The following is a 19,815-nucleotide window of genomic DNA, read 5'->3' as shown; positions in this document are numbered from 1 at the left end:
CGTGGAGGGGTGACGCTGCATAACAACTCCGGTAGGTCACTTCTTGCTGCTTTGCAATTCAAGCTCAGCCGCCAATTGACCCACGAGGCCAGAGTCAGGATCAAGCCAGAGCAAAACATCGCTATTTTGAGCACCCCAGATCCGAACCTCACTGAACAGATATGCAACATCCAAGCAATCAATCTAGGAGGAAAGGAATATTCAATGAGCGCTTATGCAGCCTCACCATATAACTCATGTAAAGGCATCATTACCGGCGCCCTACCGATACCTTCAGAAGAGGAATTACTAAACTGCGCGGAAAGATATCCCCAACAAATCAACATCATTCAAGCGAGGCCTTTCGGCACCAAGGGAGCATGTCTATATACCTTTCAAGGCAAAGCAGTGCCACGGTTTGTCTACCTCAGCGGCATCGAATACAGGTGCAAACCATTCCGACCAGTGATGCAGGTTTGCAGATGCTGCCTGAAAATAGGGCACCGTGCTGACATTTGTCCCACTCCGCAGGAGAAAAGATGCTACAATTGTGGAGTACGCAATCCTCCACCCGGACATGTCGATTGCAAAAAGTACTGCATCATCTGCGACACATCGGACCACTCCACCATTGACACGAACTGCCCGGCAAGACAGAAGAACTACACCACAAGAGGGAAAAAGACAAGCAAAGCTGATGAAGCCGTAATCCGACGTCATCATTATAAAGACATTGCTGCACAGAGCCAAATGCAGAAGAACCAAAAGCCTGAGCAGAAGAAAAAGAATGCGCAGAACAACAAGACTGAGCAGGAGCACGAGACTGAGCATCGGCCCAAATTTAACCAAACCCAAGCCGACCGGCCGGGAGAACTTCAAGGATATAGCAACAGCACAACACTTCCCACGAAAGGGAATCGGAAAAACGGTCCAAGCAAGGCACTCGCCATCCATCCAAAGAATGCTTGGAACCAAAGCACAGAACAATGGCCACCCCTCCCACCACTGAGGAAGGGAAACCCAGTGGCCACCACGGGTGCCCAGACACCTTTGGAGCAGACCATGGAGACCGAGACCTCAGAACCGTCGGACAACCAAGATAGCAAAGACCACACGGAAAAGCGCAGTGTGGACACCGTGAACGCCGGATATAAAACTTCACAACGCGATTTCGCACAACTTCAACCCCTTCGGGTGCCCAGTGGTACCGAGACAGACGCCACCGAGCCACGGGCCTGTACCTCAAAAGCCAGTGATTGCGCATCCCACATCCAGGAGACCCAGGAGACGCAGTCACTCCGGAACGCTACACCCGAGAAAGAAGCCGGCTCTGCTAAAAGCGGTGAGTTGTCCGTCCAAGCAGCCTCCACTCCCACCTCTATTCGAAACCCTGACTCCCCTATTACACCTCAAGAGGCGGTTAAACAGTATATACGTTCCGCTGAATTTCGCTCAGAAATCACTACCATAATAAATACTATAGTTGCTGAACAACTCGGAGCGATGCAGCAACAGCTCATACTAGCCCAGGCACAGTTGATACAGTCCATGGCTGACAGGATAGAAGCTACGATTAACACACGCTTGGAAAAACATGAAGCCGGCATCAACAAGCTTTTCGAACTTATACCGCATCAGGAATTGACTCGCAAGCAGCGCGCAGTTGAACCCGCTGCCTGTCCTCATCCACTCTATCCAGACCAGCAACATGGCGCAGAACAATAACACGCGAAAACGTCGGCGGCGACACCAGTCCAACACACCAGCAGAAACAATTATATGGCAATGGAACTGTCGCAGCATACGCCGAAAGCAAGCACAACTAGCCGCATATATAGCAAACTCCCCTAATCCCCCCCATGTCATCGCTCTGCAAGAGACGGAAACAAATCTCATTCATATCCGCGGTTATCACACGGCAGCCCTTACACCACGTACGGCAATCCTGACACTCGAATCCATGCCGGTACTAGACCGCACACCGACAAACACGCCCGACAGCAAGGGCACTCAATATACCGCGATAGAGCTCAGCTCACCAGGACACACATAGGGCCTCACTATTATTAACATATACAGCAATCCTAAAGATAAAGGCAGAGTTAATCCGGGTATCCTGGGCTCCTTCCGTTCCTCAAACCTTCTTGTGGTGGGTGATTTTAATGCACGTCACACGCCCTGGGGATACAACTCGGATACCCCCAAAGGTAACCTGATTTCTACCGCAATGGCTGATTACAACCTTAGCCTGATCACAAACCCCACCGTACCCACTCGCATTGGCACAAGCGTCACCCGCGACACCACACCCGATCTCACATGGGCCACACCGAACATAATCGTTAAATCTCACACGGTGCTCCAGGATAGCCTTGGAAGTGACCACTTTCCAGTCTCCACTATTATATCTTATGATTCCAAGATTTTCAACCCTCGTTCGCAGCTTCTCACTGACTGGGATAAATTGCGCTCATATTTGGCAACTGATTGGACAGAACCCCGTACTGTCACTGACTGGACAGACCGTCTGGTGAAGGCCATCCAGGCTAACAGCAAAAGCATTAAAAATATCCCTAAGGCACCGCAGGTTGATCCGCATCTGGCTCACCTATGGGAGGCCCGACAGGGACTTCTCAAGCGCTGGCGTCACCAGCGACACAATCGTAAATTGCGAATCCGCATAGCCGCTCTCACTCGCGAGGCAGAAGAATACGCGAACACGCTAGCCCGCGCAAACTGGGCAACCTTTTGTAACGACCTCAAGGGTACATTAAGCACTAAACGCACGTGGTCGCTCCTACGCGCTCTCTTGGATCCAACAACCACTAAATCTCAGACACAAGTAAACACACAACGTCTAATACAACTAGAGCTCCAAAAGGGCACCGACGTAATTAGCCAACTACGGGACACTTATATACCCACATCTCTTCAGTCGGCAGATCCACCCAATCTACCTCCACCTAACCCAGAACTTGATGCCGACATCACCTTAAACGAAGTCCGCCGAGCACTCTTTATTATTCGGCGCTCTACGGCGCCGGGGCCGGATGGCATAACGTACAAGGCACTACTCAATCTGGACGATGTCTCTCTCCAGGAACTCACGGAGCTCTTTAATAACCACTGGCAAGCTGGGACGCTCCCATCAGCCTGGACCCATGCCAGCATGCGATTTATATCCAAACCGGGCAAAGCCCTCACTCTTCAAAATTTGCGCCCCATCTCTTTAACGAGCTGTGTCGGCAAGCTCTTCGACCATGTCATTCTCAATCGCCTGCAACCATTCCTAGAAACAACAGGCTTTCTCTCAAACGTTCAATTCGGCTTCCGCCCAAACATCTCGGCGCAAGACGTACTTCTCGCGCTTAAAGAGTCCCTCTTTTGCACTAAGCGTCGTACAGCCTCTACGCGAGCCATACTGGCCCTGGATATCAAGGCTTTCGACACAATAAACCATGACCATATCCTCACGACATTAGCCACCACGGGGTGTGGCACCCGCATATGGCAATATATTCGGGCCTTCCTTCAGGGGCGCACGGCAGACCTCCACCTTGGGGATATTGCCTCCCAGCCTTTCCCCCTGCCTAACCGGGGAACCCCACAAGGGGCGGTTCTATCACCTTTACTCTTTAACATTGCCCTAGCGGCACTGGAAAAGGCCCTTGCTGCTGTCCCAGGGCTCCACACATCCATATACGCAGATGATATAACCCTCTGGACAACGGGAGGATCCCTCGGAACAGCCCAGGATATCCTGCAATCTGCCATAGACATCACCATCACTCATTTAGCAAACACAGGCTTCCGTTGCTCTCCAAATAAATCGGAACTCCTGCAGCTGAAACCCCTCCCCAGTGATCCCCCGGTTGAACTGCACATGTACGGGAATCCAGTGCCCATTGTGCCTCAGGTGAAGATTCTCGGCCTCCTAATTACAACACACTCGATGCAACCGCCACCCTTCAGCTCTTGCAGATACAGACCAAACAGGTCGCTGCACTTATCAGGCGAGTGGCAGCACGCAATCATGGACTGTCTGAACGCGAGACCCTCAATATGACAAATGCACTAATCATTAGCCGCATTACATACCACCTTCCATACCACATACTCACTCAGCGGCAAAGACAACAGGCAGACATCCTAATACGCACGGCTGTCACCTCTGCCTTACGTCTTCCACGGACGGTTAGCACGAAACGTCTCCTGGCCACTGGTACCCACAATACAGTGATCGAATTAATAGAGGCTCAACGCACCAACCAATTAGTCCGCCTGAGTCGCACGGAAACAGGACAATGCCTACTGCGACAGCTACGTCTCATTCCACCAATTCCCACCCCAACAAGTCCTACACCTTACATGATTTCTCCGCGCACGCAGGATCACATATACCAGAAGCCCCTACCGCGCAATATGAGTGCTAGTCTCCATAACGGTAGACGGCAGGCACGAGCGAGCTATTACACCAAAACATACAGCAACCGTTCCGATATCCTTTATGTCGACGCGGCACAAAATTCTAAACCAGGATATTTCACGGCAGTCGCAGCCTATGAAGACGGCACAGTGGGGGCCGCCGCCACTATTCGAACTAATTCGCCTACAGAGGCGGAAGGAGCCGCCATCGCACTTGCTCTGGCCCACTCCATCATTGACAAAAACATAACCGAAATTTGCACAGATTCACAGGCCGCGTACCACCACTACCTAAAGGGCGTGGCGACTCCGGCAACACACCGTATTCTTACCACGGCCACCTCTCTCGACCGAACGGTTACTCTCTCGTGGGTCCCTGGGCATGCCTCGATCCCCGGTAATGAGCGCGTTTATGCGCTGGACCGAGAACTCTCCTCCCGCACCCCGGAGGATCAGGCACCCAACCCTGCGCAAAAAGCCCCTTCGGTCCTCTCTACATATCACCAAATTACCACATTTTACAAATTCAGCCGCATGACACTGCCACCACCCCACAGTACCTTGTCGCCCTTATCCAGCGCCACGTGGCGGCAATTACAGAGAGGCTGCTTTATTTCACCCCACCGCCTCTCATGTTTTCATCCCACCTTTCCTCCTGGTTGTAACACCTGTGGCGTGCCCAAATCCACACTTTTCCATTACCTTTGGGAATGTCCTTCCCCAAAGGCAGTATCCCCCATCCCCAATCCCACTCAATCTTCCTGGGAGGCTGCTTTATGGACCGCTCAGCCCGCCGGCCAGAAATGGCTAGTGGATCGGGCTTTACGTGAAGCACTAGCCCGTGGACTCCTGGACCAGTAGGGGACCACCCTGGAAGATTTTTTTTTGTGTGTGTGTAATAAAGTTGTTTCCATCCATCCATTCCATTAATGTAAGTGAAGCCAATGTTCACATGAAAATGCGACATGGAAATAGTAAAGAGATGGTTTTCAGTACAGAACTTTATGGCCGTGTACCATGGGCAAAAAATTCAGGGGGGCGCTTTGTTGACCTAAAGCGCGGAGAGGCGAAAGCCTTAAGCGCGGTGTTGCTGCTTGTGTCACTGATGTGTGGTTACGATGTTAAGCTTCGCCTCCCAGTGTGGAACGCAATAGCGTCTTGCAGCGCTGCCAGGCAGTGCACAGAATGCCATCGCCCGTTCGGTTCTACGTCTTGCTTGTCGGTAAATTGGTTTTTGAGGAAAGGAAATGTATCTGTCTCGCATATCTCGGTGTACACCTGAACCTCGCCTTAAGGGAAGGGAGGAAGACGGGAGTGAACGAAAAGACCGTATTCACTAGACGCGCCTTTGTTCATTCCAAACCATCGAGCTGGCGTGGCGGAGTGGTTACCGTGCTCATCTCGCACTTCGGAGACCCTGGTTCGATTCCCCGACTCGACCAATTTCCTACTCGGTTTTATTTATTTATCTGGTTTGAATAGAAAGGTTAATTAAGCTAATTTGCTAATTAACTAATTGTCGTGTCCGGTCGCTGTGTTGAATGCAGCGAAAGACGCACACGGTACTTTTAGACTTCGTTTATTTAAAGCTGAAGAGGGTGCGACCAGCGTCGACCGAGGCAGGAGCCGAACTGGCCGCCCGAAGAAAGGAGGGAGGGGAGAAGCGTCCACGGGAGGGAGTGGCTTCCCAGAACAGGAGGAGGGTGCGGGGGCGCACCGTGGGGGGGCATCCGGCGACAGCGTGCGACGAGGGGCAACTGTCGTGGTCGTTAGGAGGAGGATTGAGTGGTCGTTAGGAGGAGGATGCGAACTGTCGTTAGGAGGGGAATGCGAGTGGTCGTTAGGAGGGGGCGCACACACACAAAAGCAACAAGGGGACACAACACTTCCTTCCCCCTTAGAAAGTTGCCTGGTATCGTGCAGGGGGTCGGCGCTCACGCGTGGAGGCGCGCTGGCTTTGTGCGCTCGGGGGAGAAACACTTGTAGGCTGGCTGTTGTTCGCTGTGTCTCCTGGGTCTGTCCTGGGCGAAGTCTCTTCTTCCGGGAAGAGGTGCCAGGCTATGTGGGAAAATGGTGCACGTGTTCTCTCCGCTGGCGGACAGCTCTCAGACGGCGTCGTAAATCTACGCAGCTGGTTGAGATGTCGGCGTGCTACTGTGCCATGTATGTTGACGAGCCAAGAGCGCAGGCCTATGCGTCTGACAATTGTAGCTTCCTCCCAGCGTGGCTTTTTCAGAAACTGTCGGGCGAGGACGCGCTGCCCCTCATTAAGCGTGCCGCAGCGCGGAATTGCTTTTTCTTCCCGGAACGTCTCTGCCTTTGGCTCGGGGAGGATGGCTGTGAGCTGGGTTCGCATTTCACGCTCGAACATCATTTTCGAGGGGGTCTCGCCTGTTGTGCTCTGAACCGTCGTGTGCTGCTTGAAGAGAAAGCGCGCAAGGCGGCGCTGCAGCGAGCCTGTCTGATCTCTTTCAAGGGCGCGTTTTAGCTCGGCTACGTAGCGCTCGGCTTGTCCGTTTGTCGCTGGGTGGTAGGGGGCCGATGTAACTGATGAGATCCCGTTGTCGCGATAAAACTTGAGGATCTCCGCAGACACAAACGGTGTTCCGTTGTCCGACACTACCTTGCGCGGCAGGCCGAACGTTGCAAATAGTGATCGGAGGTTGTCAATGACTGCTGCCGAAGTCGTCTGTCCCATTTGCCTTATCTCAAGCCACTTTGTGTAGGCATCTACGACCACAAGGAAAGTGCAGCCCTCAATTGGTCCTGCAAAATCAATGTGCAGTGTGTGCCATGGTGTGTCTGGCTTTTCCCATTCTGGGACAGGAGCTTTCGGCGGGGCGCTCCGGCTGCTCTGGCAAGGCTTGCATTCTCGCACCACTGTTTCGATGTCGTTGTCAATGCCAGGCCACCACATGTAGCTTCTGGCACACTTTTTCATTGCAACGATGCCCCGATGTCCGGCGTGGATGAGAGACATAGCTTGTGCGCGTAGTTCTCTCGGCATCACAACTCGGGACCCAAATATGATGCAGCCGCGATGGGTGCTCAACTCTGTAGCTCGCCTGCGGTAAGCGTCGAAGTTGTCCCCTTTGAGTTTATGCACGTTGCCTTGTTGAACAGCTGTGTAAACTAGCCGGAGAGCTGCGCACTTCTGCGTAGATGCTGCAACTGTGCCTGCTGTAAGCGGAGGTTCTGGCAGTGCTTCGAACATCAGAACGTCTCCTGGTGGAAATGGTTCGTCAACAGTTGCGTCTAGTGGCAGACGGCTTAGCGCATCGGCGTTTTGATGTTTACTAACCATGTCCTGGCTCGGCGTCTGGTGTATGCCGCATATCATCACGCCTAGTGGAGAAAACCAGTTTCTCCCTAGAAGGCTTGATCCTGTGCCCTTCACAACAAGCAGAGGTAGCGTATGGGTCTGGCCGTTGTAGTTAACCTGCACGTTGGCAGAGCCCAATAGTGGCAGATTCTGTCCTGACCACGTTCGCAGGTGCGTTTCGTCTTGTTGCAGGGCGGGTGCGTCAGATGGCCATGAAGTTCGGAACGTGTCCTCACTGATCAGAGTACAGGCTGCGCCGGAGTCCACCTCGAACTTAATCAGCTGGTGATGTACGCTTACTTCTGTAAAAATCTTCGGTCGCGTGCCGAGATTCATGGTGTTCAGGTCGTACAACACAGATGGTGTTGCTGATGTTGTTCCATGGAGATCAGATAGCGGCGTATTCTCTGAGGCGTTGACGCTGTGATTAGGCTGGGAAGGTGACTTTATCTTGGCAAGTCTCCGTTTTGTAATGCATGCTCTTTCGATATGCCCTCGCTTGTGGCAAAAATTACACGTGGCTGACTGGAATCGACATCCCTGGGGGTTGTGTTGGTCGTCACACCGCCAGCAGCGTTGTGCCTTTTTGACCGATTTTACAACAACAGAAGGCTTGCGCACCTGGTTGCTTGTCTGGTGTACCGGCTCGGTGTTCCGGCGAATCCCTCTCTGCTGGTGACCGGCGCTCTCCGCTCGAACGGCGATGTCGTAAGCTTTGCTGAATGTGAGGTCCTTCTCAGCGAACAGGCGCTGCTGCAGTGACTCGTCACTCAGTCCGCACACAAATCTGTCGCGTAACATCACGTCCAAGGGAAGCATGGTGGTGTTAGCAGAAGAAGCTGCGTCTCCCTCCTGCCCGGTAGCTGTTGTCGACAGCGTTCCAAAATTGCAGTCGGCAGCGAGCTTCTTGAGCGCGGCTACGTAGGCGCTCACAGTTTCTCCTCCCAGTTGATCTCGTCGTTGGAAGCGAGCCCGGCTGTAGACCTCGGATGGCCTTGGGTCGTAGTGCTTTTGCAGCGCTTTTACGATGTCGTCGTAAGACACTGCCGCTGGTGTGCTTGGTTGAATAAGGGCGCAGACAGTATCGTAGGTCTGCTCCCCGCACAGCGTCAGCAGGTTGGCCCTCTTCAAGGCTGGGTCTGTGATGTTGTTAGCTTCAAAGTAGAACTGAAGGCGTCCAACCCACGATGACCACGATGAGCCGTTGAATTCTGGTATCCGATTGGGAAACCCTCGCGTAGCCATGGCTTGTCAATAGCGTTGCGTAGCGCGGGTCGAATCCACTTTCTCGTCGCCACTGTCGTGTCCGGTCGCTGTGTTGAATGCAGCGAAAGACGCACACGGTACTTTTAGACTTCGTTTATTTAAAGCTGAAGAGGGTGCGACCAGCGTCGACCGAGGCAGGAGCCGAACTGGCCGCCCGAAGAAAGGAGGGAGGGGAGAAGCGTCCACGGGAGGGAGTGGCTTCCCAGAACAGGAGGAGGGTGCGGGGGCGCACCGTGGGGGGGCATCCGGCGACAGCGTGCGACGAGGGGCAACTGTCGTGGTCGTTAGGAGGAGGATTGAGTGGTCGTTAGGAGGAGGATGCGAACTGTCGTTAGGAGGGGAATGCGAGTGGTCGTTAGGAGGGGGCGCACACACACAAAAGCAACAAGGGGACACAACACTAATTAACTAAACTCAGTCCAACTTACTTGGAGTATCAGTATACCATCCCTTTAATTGGTTGCATGGTTACTAGCCAAAGTACAATTGGTCCCGTTTGAAATGCGCGCACTGTGACGTCTCGACCGTTTCGACCAATTGAAAAGCGTGACATTTCTGTCGACAACCCCTGCTTACAACGATGAGGCATTAAAGGCTTCCGCCTTAATACCTTACGTCAGTGACCTAGTGTGTGGGCTCTATTTTGCGCACATGGAGGACAAACTCCATGAGAGCGCTGTGTATTATTTACTTGGCGCTATCCCTTGGTCGTACATGTAAAATGTGAGGATATTTGGAGTGCTCTGATAGCCCACACTAGAAATATAAGGGAAGAGCAGCAAATACTGTAGCAACTTTTTGCCACGTAAGCTTCCGGAATGTGAAGGTCCCCCCCCCCCCCCCCCAAAAAAAAAAGAGGATTTTCTTACTGCGTCGAGGCGCAGCCGGCTATTGACGGCTGCGGCATGAAGGTCACACAGGTTTTTTTGCATGCTCGTTCGTGTGTGCAAAGCTCACATTTCAGTTTCTACCCGCCTACTAAGACATCCAACAAATTAGGAATAGTCGTCACGTGAGTAAACTGTAGCCCTTTGCCATATAAATTATACGCTAACACGCTGACCGCTTCCATGCTAACCTGAAATGTGATTACGTCGTTCCCTCGAACACACTTCTGGAGGATGCCTCAGTACACAGGCTGTTTCAGATAAGGCTTCACACAATTTTTAAAATTAAGCTTTTTGAGTTACAAGTGTGGTTATTCGGCATAGCATTGTCAGCGGTGTAGTACATTACAATAAAGCTAAGACGTGCTAACTAGCATGCAGGTTAACTAATACTGAATAATTAACTTTTTAACTGCTGCGGTTAGGCTTCTTAATTATTGGGAGCCGTGTAGCCCAGCGCAAGTAATATACATATTGGTTTTATTATTTCGAAAATGCTGTTACCATCGGCGCTGTGGCCGAACAAATTTTGGCTATTTCGACAAGTTGCTTGCTCTGAAGAGGTTGCTTTGCCTGCAAGCTTCTCGAAAGCGCATGTATTTTGGCGCGATGTAGCTAAAATTTGCTGGGCCACAGTACCGAGGATGACAGTATTTTGGAAATTCTAAAACTGATATGGATATTATTTACGGTGATCTACATGCCTCTAAGTAATTAAGGAGGCTAAAAGTAAGTTAAAACGTTTGCGTGTTCAATAATGATGTACAACTACATTGACAATGCTATGCCGAAAAAGCCTTATAACTAAAAAAGGCTATTTTTTAAAATTGTGTAAAGCCTTAGGTAAAACACCCTATATACGCATATGCACAAAGCAGCCATAGGAAAAGCGGCATGCAAGCCGCGCAAGCCGTTTGACCCGGACTGCTCCTCAACCTTCCTGCTCACAATAAAGTTTGCTGTGCAACCACTGCACGACTTTTTCTCCTGGCCGACACCGATGGAGAGAGTTGTGCTTCAAGCGGCGATGAGCTTCCGAAAAATGTACTATGCCGGCCATCCCAAACCATTTCATTTTGGCATCTTATATATCTCAGCGACAAGATGTCCTTTCAAATGTTTACGTCCCAGTTATTGTGTCCATATTACTAACATTTCCTGTGCAAGATTTTGTGCACGAGAGCTATCGTGCACACGGTTCGCTTGCTTAAAATTTTAAATTCGCTTAACGACCATTACCCGTTGACAATGCGATATCCTAAGTTATTTTTGGTGAGTCCATTCACACCAACGATAACTGAAGTTCGTGGTTCAAATCTCCCGCTGTTACGCATGATTTGATGCACGCTCGTACAATGGCTGTTCCATGCACCTTCTTTTAAGCATGAAATGCTTTTAGCCCCCGTTGTCGGCAGTGTGGTGACGTCACGCCGAGACCGAGATCCACTCATCCGGGCATTGAAATCCACTCATCCGGGCACTGAAATCGAGTCATCCGGGCACTGAAATCGAGTCATCCGGGCACTGAAATGGAGTCATCCGGGCACTGAAATCGAGTCATCCGGGCACTGAAATCGAGTCATCCGGGCACTGAAATCGAGTCATCCGGGCACTGAAATCGAGTCATCCGGGCTCTGAAACGAGAACATCCGGGCACCGTACGAGACTTAGCGAGATTTAACGAGACTCCGTAAGCCCTCCTACGCGACCGGCATGCAAGCGCTGGTTGGTCTCCAAACGAGACAAAAAATAACTGCTGCCAGTGCCTTCTCAATGTTTATCAAGATATCAGTGGAGCTGTGGGTTTGATAACGCGCGGAATTATAATTTCCGATTTCTAATAACGCGTGCAAAAACCACATAAATTGCATGTTGCACTTCGTTGTCGTACGTGATCCGGGGGAGAAGCGCTGCGTTCAAAGGGCAAGGCATCGTGCCGAACGGGTGGTGGCGTTCCTCCCTTCCTTTACGGTGCGGTTCGGGTGTCCACCGAGATGGCAGAGAATTACTGCGCCATTTCCTTTCCTCAAAAAACCTTGCGTTCATATGACAAGGCATCGCGCTGAACGGGTGGTGGCGTTCCTCCCTTCCTGTACGGTGCGGTTCGGGTGTCCACCGAGATGACATTAGGCCCGTAAACATTTCATGCTTACTCTACTCTCGGTTACGGGAGAGGCAGAGATTTTTTTTTTTACCACCAAACTGGCCAGGCGTGCAAACTACGGCTCACTTGGCTGGTTTAGTGGCACCACCGAGAAAAAAAGGTGCATGCACTCTTGAAAACGCCAGAGAGTTCGAACTTTGGCTCAATGGGAGATGAGACTGGCTCACACAGAGCTTCCCCTTCAGCGACAGGTGATCGGCCATGACTGAAGGACTATTCACGACAATGGTTTCCTTGACCTGGGTGAACCACACACGTAATCACAAGGCAGCAATAGAGTTTGTTCTCTCTTTCTTTCGAACTTCGGCTCGCACACGCAAGTGCTTGTGTTCTCGTCTTCCTTTTGGACTCACTCGAGCACGGACAGAAGTTTATGAAGGTGACGACATTCAAAGCAGTGCCGGAAAGGCTGACAGTTTTTGTTAATGAACCGCTTTAGATAACTCTGGATGAATTTTTCTCCTCTTCGGACCTGCACCAAACTCTGGCCAATCCCCTACCGTAGGTATGTGCCATTGCTTCAGAGAAAACAAGAACAACGGTTGACAGTTTAATAAACGGGATGTTATAGGGTGCGGCGATTGGGTAGTGGTAGGAAGCCGGAGACTGTCAAGCATTTATTTTTCTTTTTTTTACTGCACCGACGCAGTTCTTCATTGGCAACTTCTCCAGCGGACACTGCGTAGCTGCCTGTAGCCCGCTGATGTATACTCGTTTTCTTTCTGTAGAAAATCATGACCATGTTCCGTAAGACATGTTCATGGCTCTGAGCCTACAGAGTGTATAGAAAAATCGCATGGTTTCAGGCACGACGAAATTGCCATCTCCGTTAGCGATTATTTTAACGAGACAGAGTGGAGGCTACCGTTCAGCAGAAGGCGAGGCGTCCTCTAGGTGGCGTTGTGTTGAAAAAATCATGTGGCGCGTGACGTCACGCGTGTGTGTATGGAATGATAATGATTAAAAAGAGGTCTTGTAATGCGAATTAAAGGTCGGCCCATGCGTTAAACGACAAGTTTAACATGTAGTGATGCGTGCGTGTTTGGTGTTGGCTTAATTTGAAGCTATTCAGTGGATTTAACTAGAGACAGCCCAATGAGTGAGATACTGATTAGAGTAAAATTTTATTTGTAAGCTGCAATGTGGAAAATTTCAAGGACAAGAATACGGAAACTGCTTTGATGTCTGTGACAAAAGTATGATTGTGAACAAATCGTATGGTGAACTACGATCGCGAACACTAGACAATCCACGAAGAAGAGACAAACACATGGACAGCCGCTACGATAACTGGTTGGTTGGTTTATGGGGTTTAACGTCCCAAAGCGACTAAGGCTATGAGAGACGCCGTAGTGGAGGGCTCCGGAAATTTCGACCACCTGGGGTTCTTTAACGTGCACTGACATCGTACAGTACACGGGCCTCTAGAATTTCTCCTCCAAAGAAATTCCAGCCGCCGCGGCCGGGATCGAACCCGCGTCTTTTGGGTCAGCAGCCGAGCACCATAGCCACTGAGCCACCGCGGTGGCGCTACGATAACTGCTTACTTAAACCAAATAGAGACAAGTCTTCAGCGACAAGTTAACAACGATGCGAGCAGAGGAACTTATACTTGGCTGTGTAAAGGGAAACAAACGGACCGCTAATCGAGTCTACTGCTTGTTTCATTATGTGATAAGCTGCACATTATACTTCACAATTAATTTTAAAGTAGTTAATTAGTTTTCAGGAGTATTTATTCTATTTTCATTATTTTTTGAAACCAATAATTGGTAGTGTGATTTACGTACATTCGCGCGATTTTAGGATAGTACTTAGTAATGTAATTTATTTACTTTTCGCAAGTACTTTGTCGATATCTAGTATAAACAAACAAAACAACAATGTTTTGCGACAAACGCGACTATACTTGTCCAGCTTCCTCACCGCTGCCACTCGTACCGACACCGACTTCCTAACGCGCTGATATCCTCTGCCTTGTTACTTAGTGCTGGTAGTTGTTCTTGACAGAAAACTGAAACGGTAGTGCTCAGTTTCCCCGGCTGTTTCCTTTTCTCGTGGACAGCATTCACTGATGCTTTTTTCCAAAGGCGGAGTTTCTGCAGACGGCGTGTCATTTGCACAGACACGTCTGCTCCAGTGTTTCTGCAAAGGCCGCAAGCAGACGACAAGTAGACTTCGAGGCTCGAGCTTCTTGAGGACAGATGGGATAGGCTCCGCGCAGTGATCAATCGATTATAAAATACGAAATCACCAGGATATACACTCAGATTTCGATGTGGACGCCAAAAGCGGCCCTGTGCAGCAATACTTGAAAAAAGCGGTACGTAGAAGACGAAAACGTGGAGGAAAATAAGCCGGCGATACGAGCGCTGATTAACAACAGAATGCGCTAATCAGGTGGACAGTGACATAACTTCACACTCACGGACAACAATACCAAGCTAACAAGTGCGATGCATGAAAAACGCCTGTTAAGCAGACAGAGCCATTGTGTTGTGGATTCCACGCATCCTCAATGCTTTGATGATTTGACACGCCTCTGTCCTCCCACACCCGCGCTGATCCTGCTGGCTAGAAAGGACCCTATTGTTGTTGTTTCTTCACTTGCGCCATGCATTATTTATTTGCTTCTTTCTCACATTCCAGCAAATGGGAAGATAGAAGGGTACAGGAGTCGTTATTTAGTAAATTTGTATGCACTTTCAGGCGTGATTTTTTTTAGAGCAGGCTTTCTGGCTGATATATAGATCTTGTTATTTAACGTGCACCGACATCGATCAGCACACGGGCCTCTAGCATTTCGCCTCCACCGAAGTTCGTCCGCCGAGGCTAGGATTGAGCCCGCGTCTTCCGGGTCAGCAGCCGAGCGCAAGCAGCCTTGCGCTGTTTTTTCATCATGGATTACCAACTAGCCCGGCATCTTGCACTACTGAATTTCACAATAAACGCTGAGCCACCAGGGCGGATATAACTGGATTGAAAATTCGTTAGCAAGTGCCACCCTTGAACCACTTGGCATACATTTTTTTAGTTTATCAGGGGCACGAAAAGAACATTCACATAACACCTGCCGGCGTTGTTCCATCGTCTTGTTCGCCCACCTCGAGTATGACTCCTCACCAACACGCCCCACTTGCAGCCCTTCCGCTTTCAAACTGAGTGAACGGTTGCCCCCTAACGAGGACTGCGGCGACAGATTCTGCGGCACGCATGGCTTGAGGCTCGCGACTAAGATTTATTAAGCACGAAATGCTTTTAGCTTCCGTTGTCGGCAGTGTAGTCACGTCACGCCGAGATCGAGAGCCAACATCCGGTCACTGAAACGAGAGCATCCTGGCAGCGTACGAGATTTAACGAGACACCCTGAGCCCTCCTACAGGACCGGCAAACAAGCGCCTGTAGTTTCGCGCTGAACTGGCGGTGGCATTCCTCCCTTCCTGCGCGGTGCGGTTCGGGTGTCCACCGATATGGCAGAGAATTGCTGCGCCATTTCCTTTGCTCAAAAAGCCTTGCGTTAAAAGGGCAAGGCATCGCACCGAACGGGTGATGGCGTTCCTCCCTTCCTGTACGGTGCGGTTCGGGTGTCCACCGAGATGACAGAATTACTGCGCCATTTCCTTTCCTCAAAAAGCCTTGCGTTAAAAGGGCAAGGCATCGCGCCGAACGGGTGACGGCGTTCCTCCCTTCCTGTACGGTGCGGTTCGGCTGTCCACCGAGATGACAGAATTACTGCGCCATTTCCTTTCCTCAAAAAGCCTTGCGTTAAAAGGGCAAGGCATCGCGCCGAACGGGTGACGGCGTTCCTCCCTTCCTGTACGGTGCGGTTCGGGTGTCCACCGAGATGACAGAATTACTGCGCCATTTCCTTTCCTCAAAAAGCCTTGCGTTAAAAGGGCAAGGCATCGCACCGAACGGGTGATGGCGTTCCTCCCTTCCTGTACGGTGCGGTTCGGCTGTCCACCGAGATGACAGAATTACTGCGCCATTTCCTTTCCTCAAAAAGCCTTGCGTTAAAAGGGCAAGGCATCGCGCCGAACGGGTGACGGCGTTCCTCCCTTCCTGTACGGTGCGGTTCGCGTGTCCACCGAGATGACAGAATTACTGCGCCATTTCCTTTCCTCAAAAAGCCTTGCGTTAAAAGGGCAAGGCATCGCACCGAACGGGTGATGGCGTTCCTCCCTTCCTGTACGGTGCGGTTCGCGTGTCCACCGAGATGACAGAATTACTGCGCCGTTTCCTTTCCTCAAAAAGCCTTGCGTTAAAAGGGCAAGGCATCGCGCCGAACGGGTGATGGCGTTACTTCCTTCCTGTACGGTGCGGTTCGCGTGTCCACCGAGATGACAGAATTACTGCGCCATTTCCTTTCCTCAAAAAGCCTTGCGCTAAAAGGGCAAGGCATCGCGCCGAACGGGTGATGGCGTTCCTCCCTTCCTGTACGGTGCGGTTCGGGTGTCCACCGAGATGACAGAATTACTGCGCCATTTCCTTTCCTCAAAAAGCCTTGCGCTAAAAGGGCAAGGCATCGCGCCGAACGGGTGATGGCGTTCCTCCCTTCCTGTACGGTGCGGTTCCGGTGTCCACCGAGATGACAGAATTACTGCGCCATTTCCTTTCCTCAAAAAGCCTTGCGTTCGAAGGGCAAGGCATCGCGCCGAACTGGTGGTGGCGTTCCGTGGATTGCCTGGCAGCGCTACAACACACTGTCGCGTTCCACTCCTAAAGGCGAAGCTTAAGCGTCATTAATTAGCAGTTAATTAGTATTTAACCATTAATCAGCAATTAGTCACTAATTAGTAAATTGTCATTACTTCGTTATCAATTTTGTGTGACGTAATTCAGTGGTGATGTCACCAGTGTCACATAGGCAAAGTGGTGCGAAACGTTTTCGCCTGTACGCACTTTAGACAGTTTCGAACGCGTTGCATATAGTTTGGTTTGGTTTGTGGGGTTTAACGTGCAAAAACGACTAAGGCTATGAGAGACGCCGTAGTGGAGGGCTCCGGAAATTTCGACCACCTGGGGTTCTTTAACGTGCACTGACATCGCACAGTACACGGGCCTCTAGAATTTCTCCAAAGAAATTCAACCGCCGTGGCCGGGATCGAACCCGCGTCGAACGCGCTGCATATAAATTCTTGCCAGGCCTGCGTCTCGTCATGTCCGCGTACGCTTCTGCATCGTCCTGCATTTCAATGCCGCCACCGTCACAGCTACTTAAGCCGTGCTATAGAGCGTGATGAAAGGAGAGGCAGGGAAGCGTCGTTCCGGCGGATCCACGTTTGATCCTTCGCTTGACCTCGGTTGTGGCGTTCATTGATGCGCTCTGACATAGACAGCGTTGATTTGGAGGAAAGGAAAGGCGCCTTACTACCAACTCTGTGGTTTAGTGGACACCTCAATGGCACTTTAACTAATTACGACGTTCCGTGGACCACTCGGGCTTTCGCCTTTCACTACTGTAGTCGCTAAACTTGCTCGTAATTTGCTTTCGCAATCTTCCGGGCTTAACCAAGCTAAGCCTCTGCCAATTTTTTGCTTGCGTCCACTTTCCCGAGTGCTTTGATCCCCTGTTGCTATGGCTGCATGTTTGCTGGCTCTGACTTGCCGCTCTTGCGCAGCGGCAGGAGCGCTAACCACCTGTCGCCCACACTAATGGAAGCCTAGCTTCTATGTTCGTATTTTGTTCTGGCCTGTTACGCTCGAAGAGCTAGATCTTCGCTGTCTCTCCACCTCCGGTCTAAAATCTCCGTCCTCCTACAGGCCTTCAGCGTGTTCATGGCCCGCAATATATGTGGCATGCGATGCAATCAGATGAGGTGCTTATTAGTGAATCGGCCAACTACTTCTGACGCGTGACGTCATCACATCGAACGGTGCCATCAACAAAGGTAAAGGCAGAAGCTCGGGCAGGTTGATACAACTTTCTAAGCAAAAATATTTCGCTCCTGGCGGATTAAACTTGAGCTGCTAGTCAGCGCCTTGTGTGTTGTTTTCTTCCTTCGTCCTGTGTTTTGCGCTGTTTACCTTCCTTTAAAAAGGTAAAGGTAAAGACGAAAAGTCTCGCTCTCGCACGCGCATGCGCCGCCCACTGTGCAGCGCGTCTTCTTCCTCTCTTCTTTGCGTGCAGCTATGAACATAACCGACCACGCAGTGATTCCGGCAGGCGGCGCACCAGCAGGTCGCACTGTGAAAAAAAGGACGAAGAAGAGCAAGTAACGCCCACCACCAAGTTTGATTTCATTGCTTGGCCGTTGACTGGAAAGGAACAAAGCGGCCCGATATCTTTTTCGCAAGAACTGGTTGCCATCGAACGATGTGGACGGCACGGCTAAACCGCATTCCAGAACTCGTCAACGAAACGTCGGTCACCCTCGAAGGGAAGGCTTACTCGTTCGACTGTTCCGAAATCTGCTGCCCGGACAGTGGTGAAATCTCGGGCTACATCGTCGACGTGTACACCTTCGACCCCATCTCGTCCCGGTGGGATAGAATACAGACTCGGCCACTTCCCGAAGTTGAGCCGATTAACGTCATTGGCCGCAGCGTTATAGCCTACGGCCACTGCGTCTACATATGGGGCGGACAGCACATCAGCACAGAGGTTACCGGCCTCTACCGCTTCGATAGCGATGCCATGATGTGGAGCCGTCCGGAGGTAAGAGGCGAAGTACCCATAGCGGATGTTAACCACTCGGCGTGCGTGCTTGGTCACCGGATGTACATTTTTGGTGGATTGCACAGAGATTCATCGAATTTTGTACGTTTTCTGAACCTGGAGACCCTAGAGTGGCATCGTGTCCCGACCAGCGGAGAGGCCCCCCTCAGACGCTACTGCCACACGGCAACCGCCATCGGAACCCGCATGTACGTTTGGGTTGGCAACCTAGAATTCTCACAACCCGACGATCCTTATGACAATTGCTTATATTATCTGGAAATGACCACTGCGACGTGGGTGCGCCCACAAGTGCAAGGCTTCGCCCCGGAGGGGCGCGAGTGTCACGGTGCCTTCGTGTACGAGAGACAGCTGTATATCTTAGGTGGCTACAACGAAATGCTGAACACCCACTTTGCAGATATGCACAAGTATAACGTTGTAAAGTCGTGCTGGATTAAAGTGACGCCCAGTGAATCAGGCCCGTGTGCTAGACGCTCGCCCGGCTTGGAGAGAGGGTGTTGGCCTTCGGTGGCTTCGGGCCTCCACCCAGCCTTGAAAAGGAAGACCACCTCGAGGACATTTCTGAGGCGGAAGAGGAGCTGACGGACTTGCACGTGTTGCACTTAGCACCGACGCTGCAGAACTTGTGTATGCTTGCTGTCATCGATGCAGGTCTGGATATGGGCGATTTACCAGATCTGATTATAAAAGAGATCAACACCATCAAATCAGGACAATCTTAATCGCCGATTTCGTGTTGCACGTCATCCTGATGGAGCGCCTTGGACAGAGCCGCATGGGGCGGTGCGTTGGCTAACTTCAGTGTCTGTAAGCGTCGCGAGGTGCTGCAGGCATACACGCGGTCGGAGCTTATCCCTTACTACCCTACGGCGTTTCTTTCGGCGTGTAGCAGTGCGCCCAGCAGGGGCGCAACAACATTGAGCCTTTGCATGCATCGAGAAGACAGGCTTGTAGTTCTGTTTTGCCGTCGCCCGGTAGCCGCGCCGTGTCAGGACGCTCTGAATGTGCTGTCCTATGGAAGGAAATCAGCCCCGCTGTTAACGCGCAGTGTTAAAAGTCGCAACACATGACACTGCTCTTTTTGAGTGTG

At 51.2% G+C, this 19,815-nt stretch overlaps 2 protein-coding genes across 2 annotated transcripts in view; both read left to right on the top strand.

Annotated features, from left to right (window-relative positions):
- Positions 1-18,262, top strand: part of LOC149357087 (uncharacterized) — a 277,693-nt gene extending 259,431 nt beyond the window's left edge. The window contains exon 7 of the mRNA XM_089576502.1: positions 18,174-18,262. Coding sequence (XP_089432628.1) covers positions 18,174-18,262 — 89 coding nt within the window. The remainder of the gene's footprint in view (positions 1-18,173) is intronic.
- Positions 18,263-18,359: 97 nt separating this feature from the next.
- LOC149357086 (uncharacterized) lies at positions 18,360-19,406 on the top strand. Its single transcript, XM_089576501.1, has 2 exons — positions 18,360-18,701; positions 19,377-19,406. The coding sequence occupies exons 1-2, from the start codon at positions 18,360-18,362 to the stop codon at positions 19,404-19,406; spliced, it is 372 nt and encodes a 123-aa protein (XP_089432627.1).
- Positions 19,407-19,815: the final 409 nt, after the last annotated feature.

Source organism: Amblyomma mixtum, chromosome 3 (genome assembly GCF_055824585.1).
Source record: "Amblyomma mixtum isolate Tamu chromosome 3, ASM5582458v1, whole genome shotgun sequence".
Lineage (NCBI taxonomy): Eukaryota > Metazoa > Arthropoda > Arachnida > Ixodida > Ixodidae > Amblyomma > Amblyomma mixtum.
The sequence above is the reverse complement of the archived record's forward strand: the minus strand, read 5'-3'. Positions and strand labels throughout refer to the sequence as shown.

Excerpts from the sequence above, each read along its gene's own strand:
- LOC149357086 (XM_089576501.1), top strand. The coding sequence starts at position 18,360 with ATGTGGACGGCACGGCTAAACCGCATTCCAGAACTCGTCAACGAAACG. Across the intron at positions 18,702-19,376 it reads TGATGTGGAGCCGTCCGGAG|GTCTGGATATGGGCGATTTA; the intron begins GTAAGAGGCGAA and ends TCATCGATGCAG.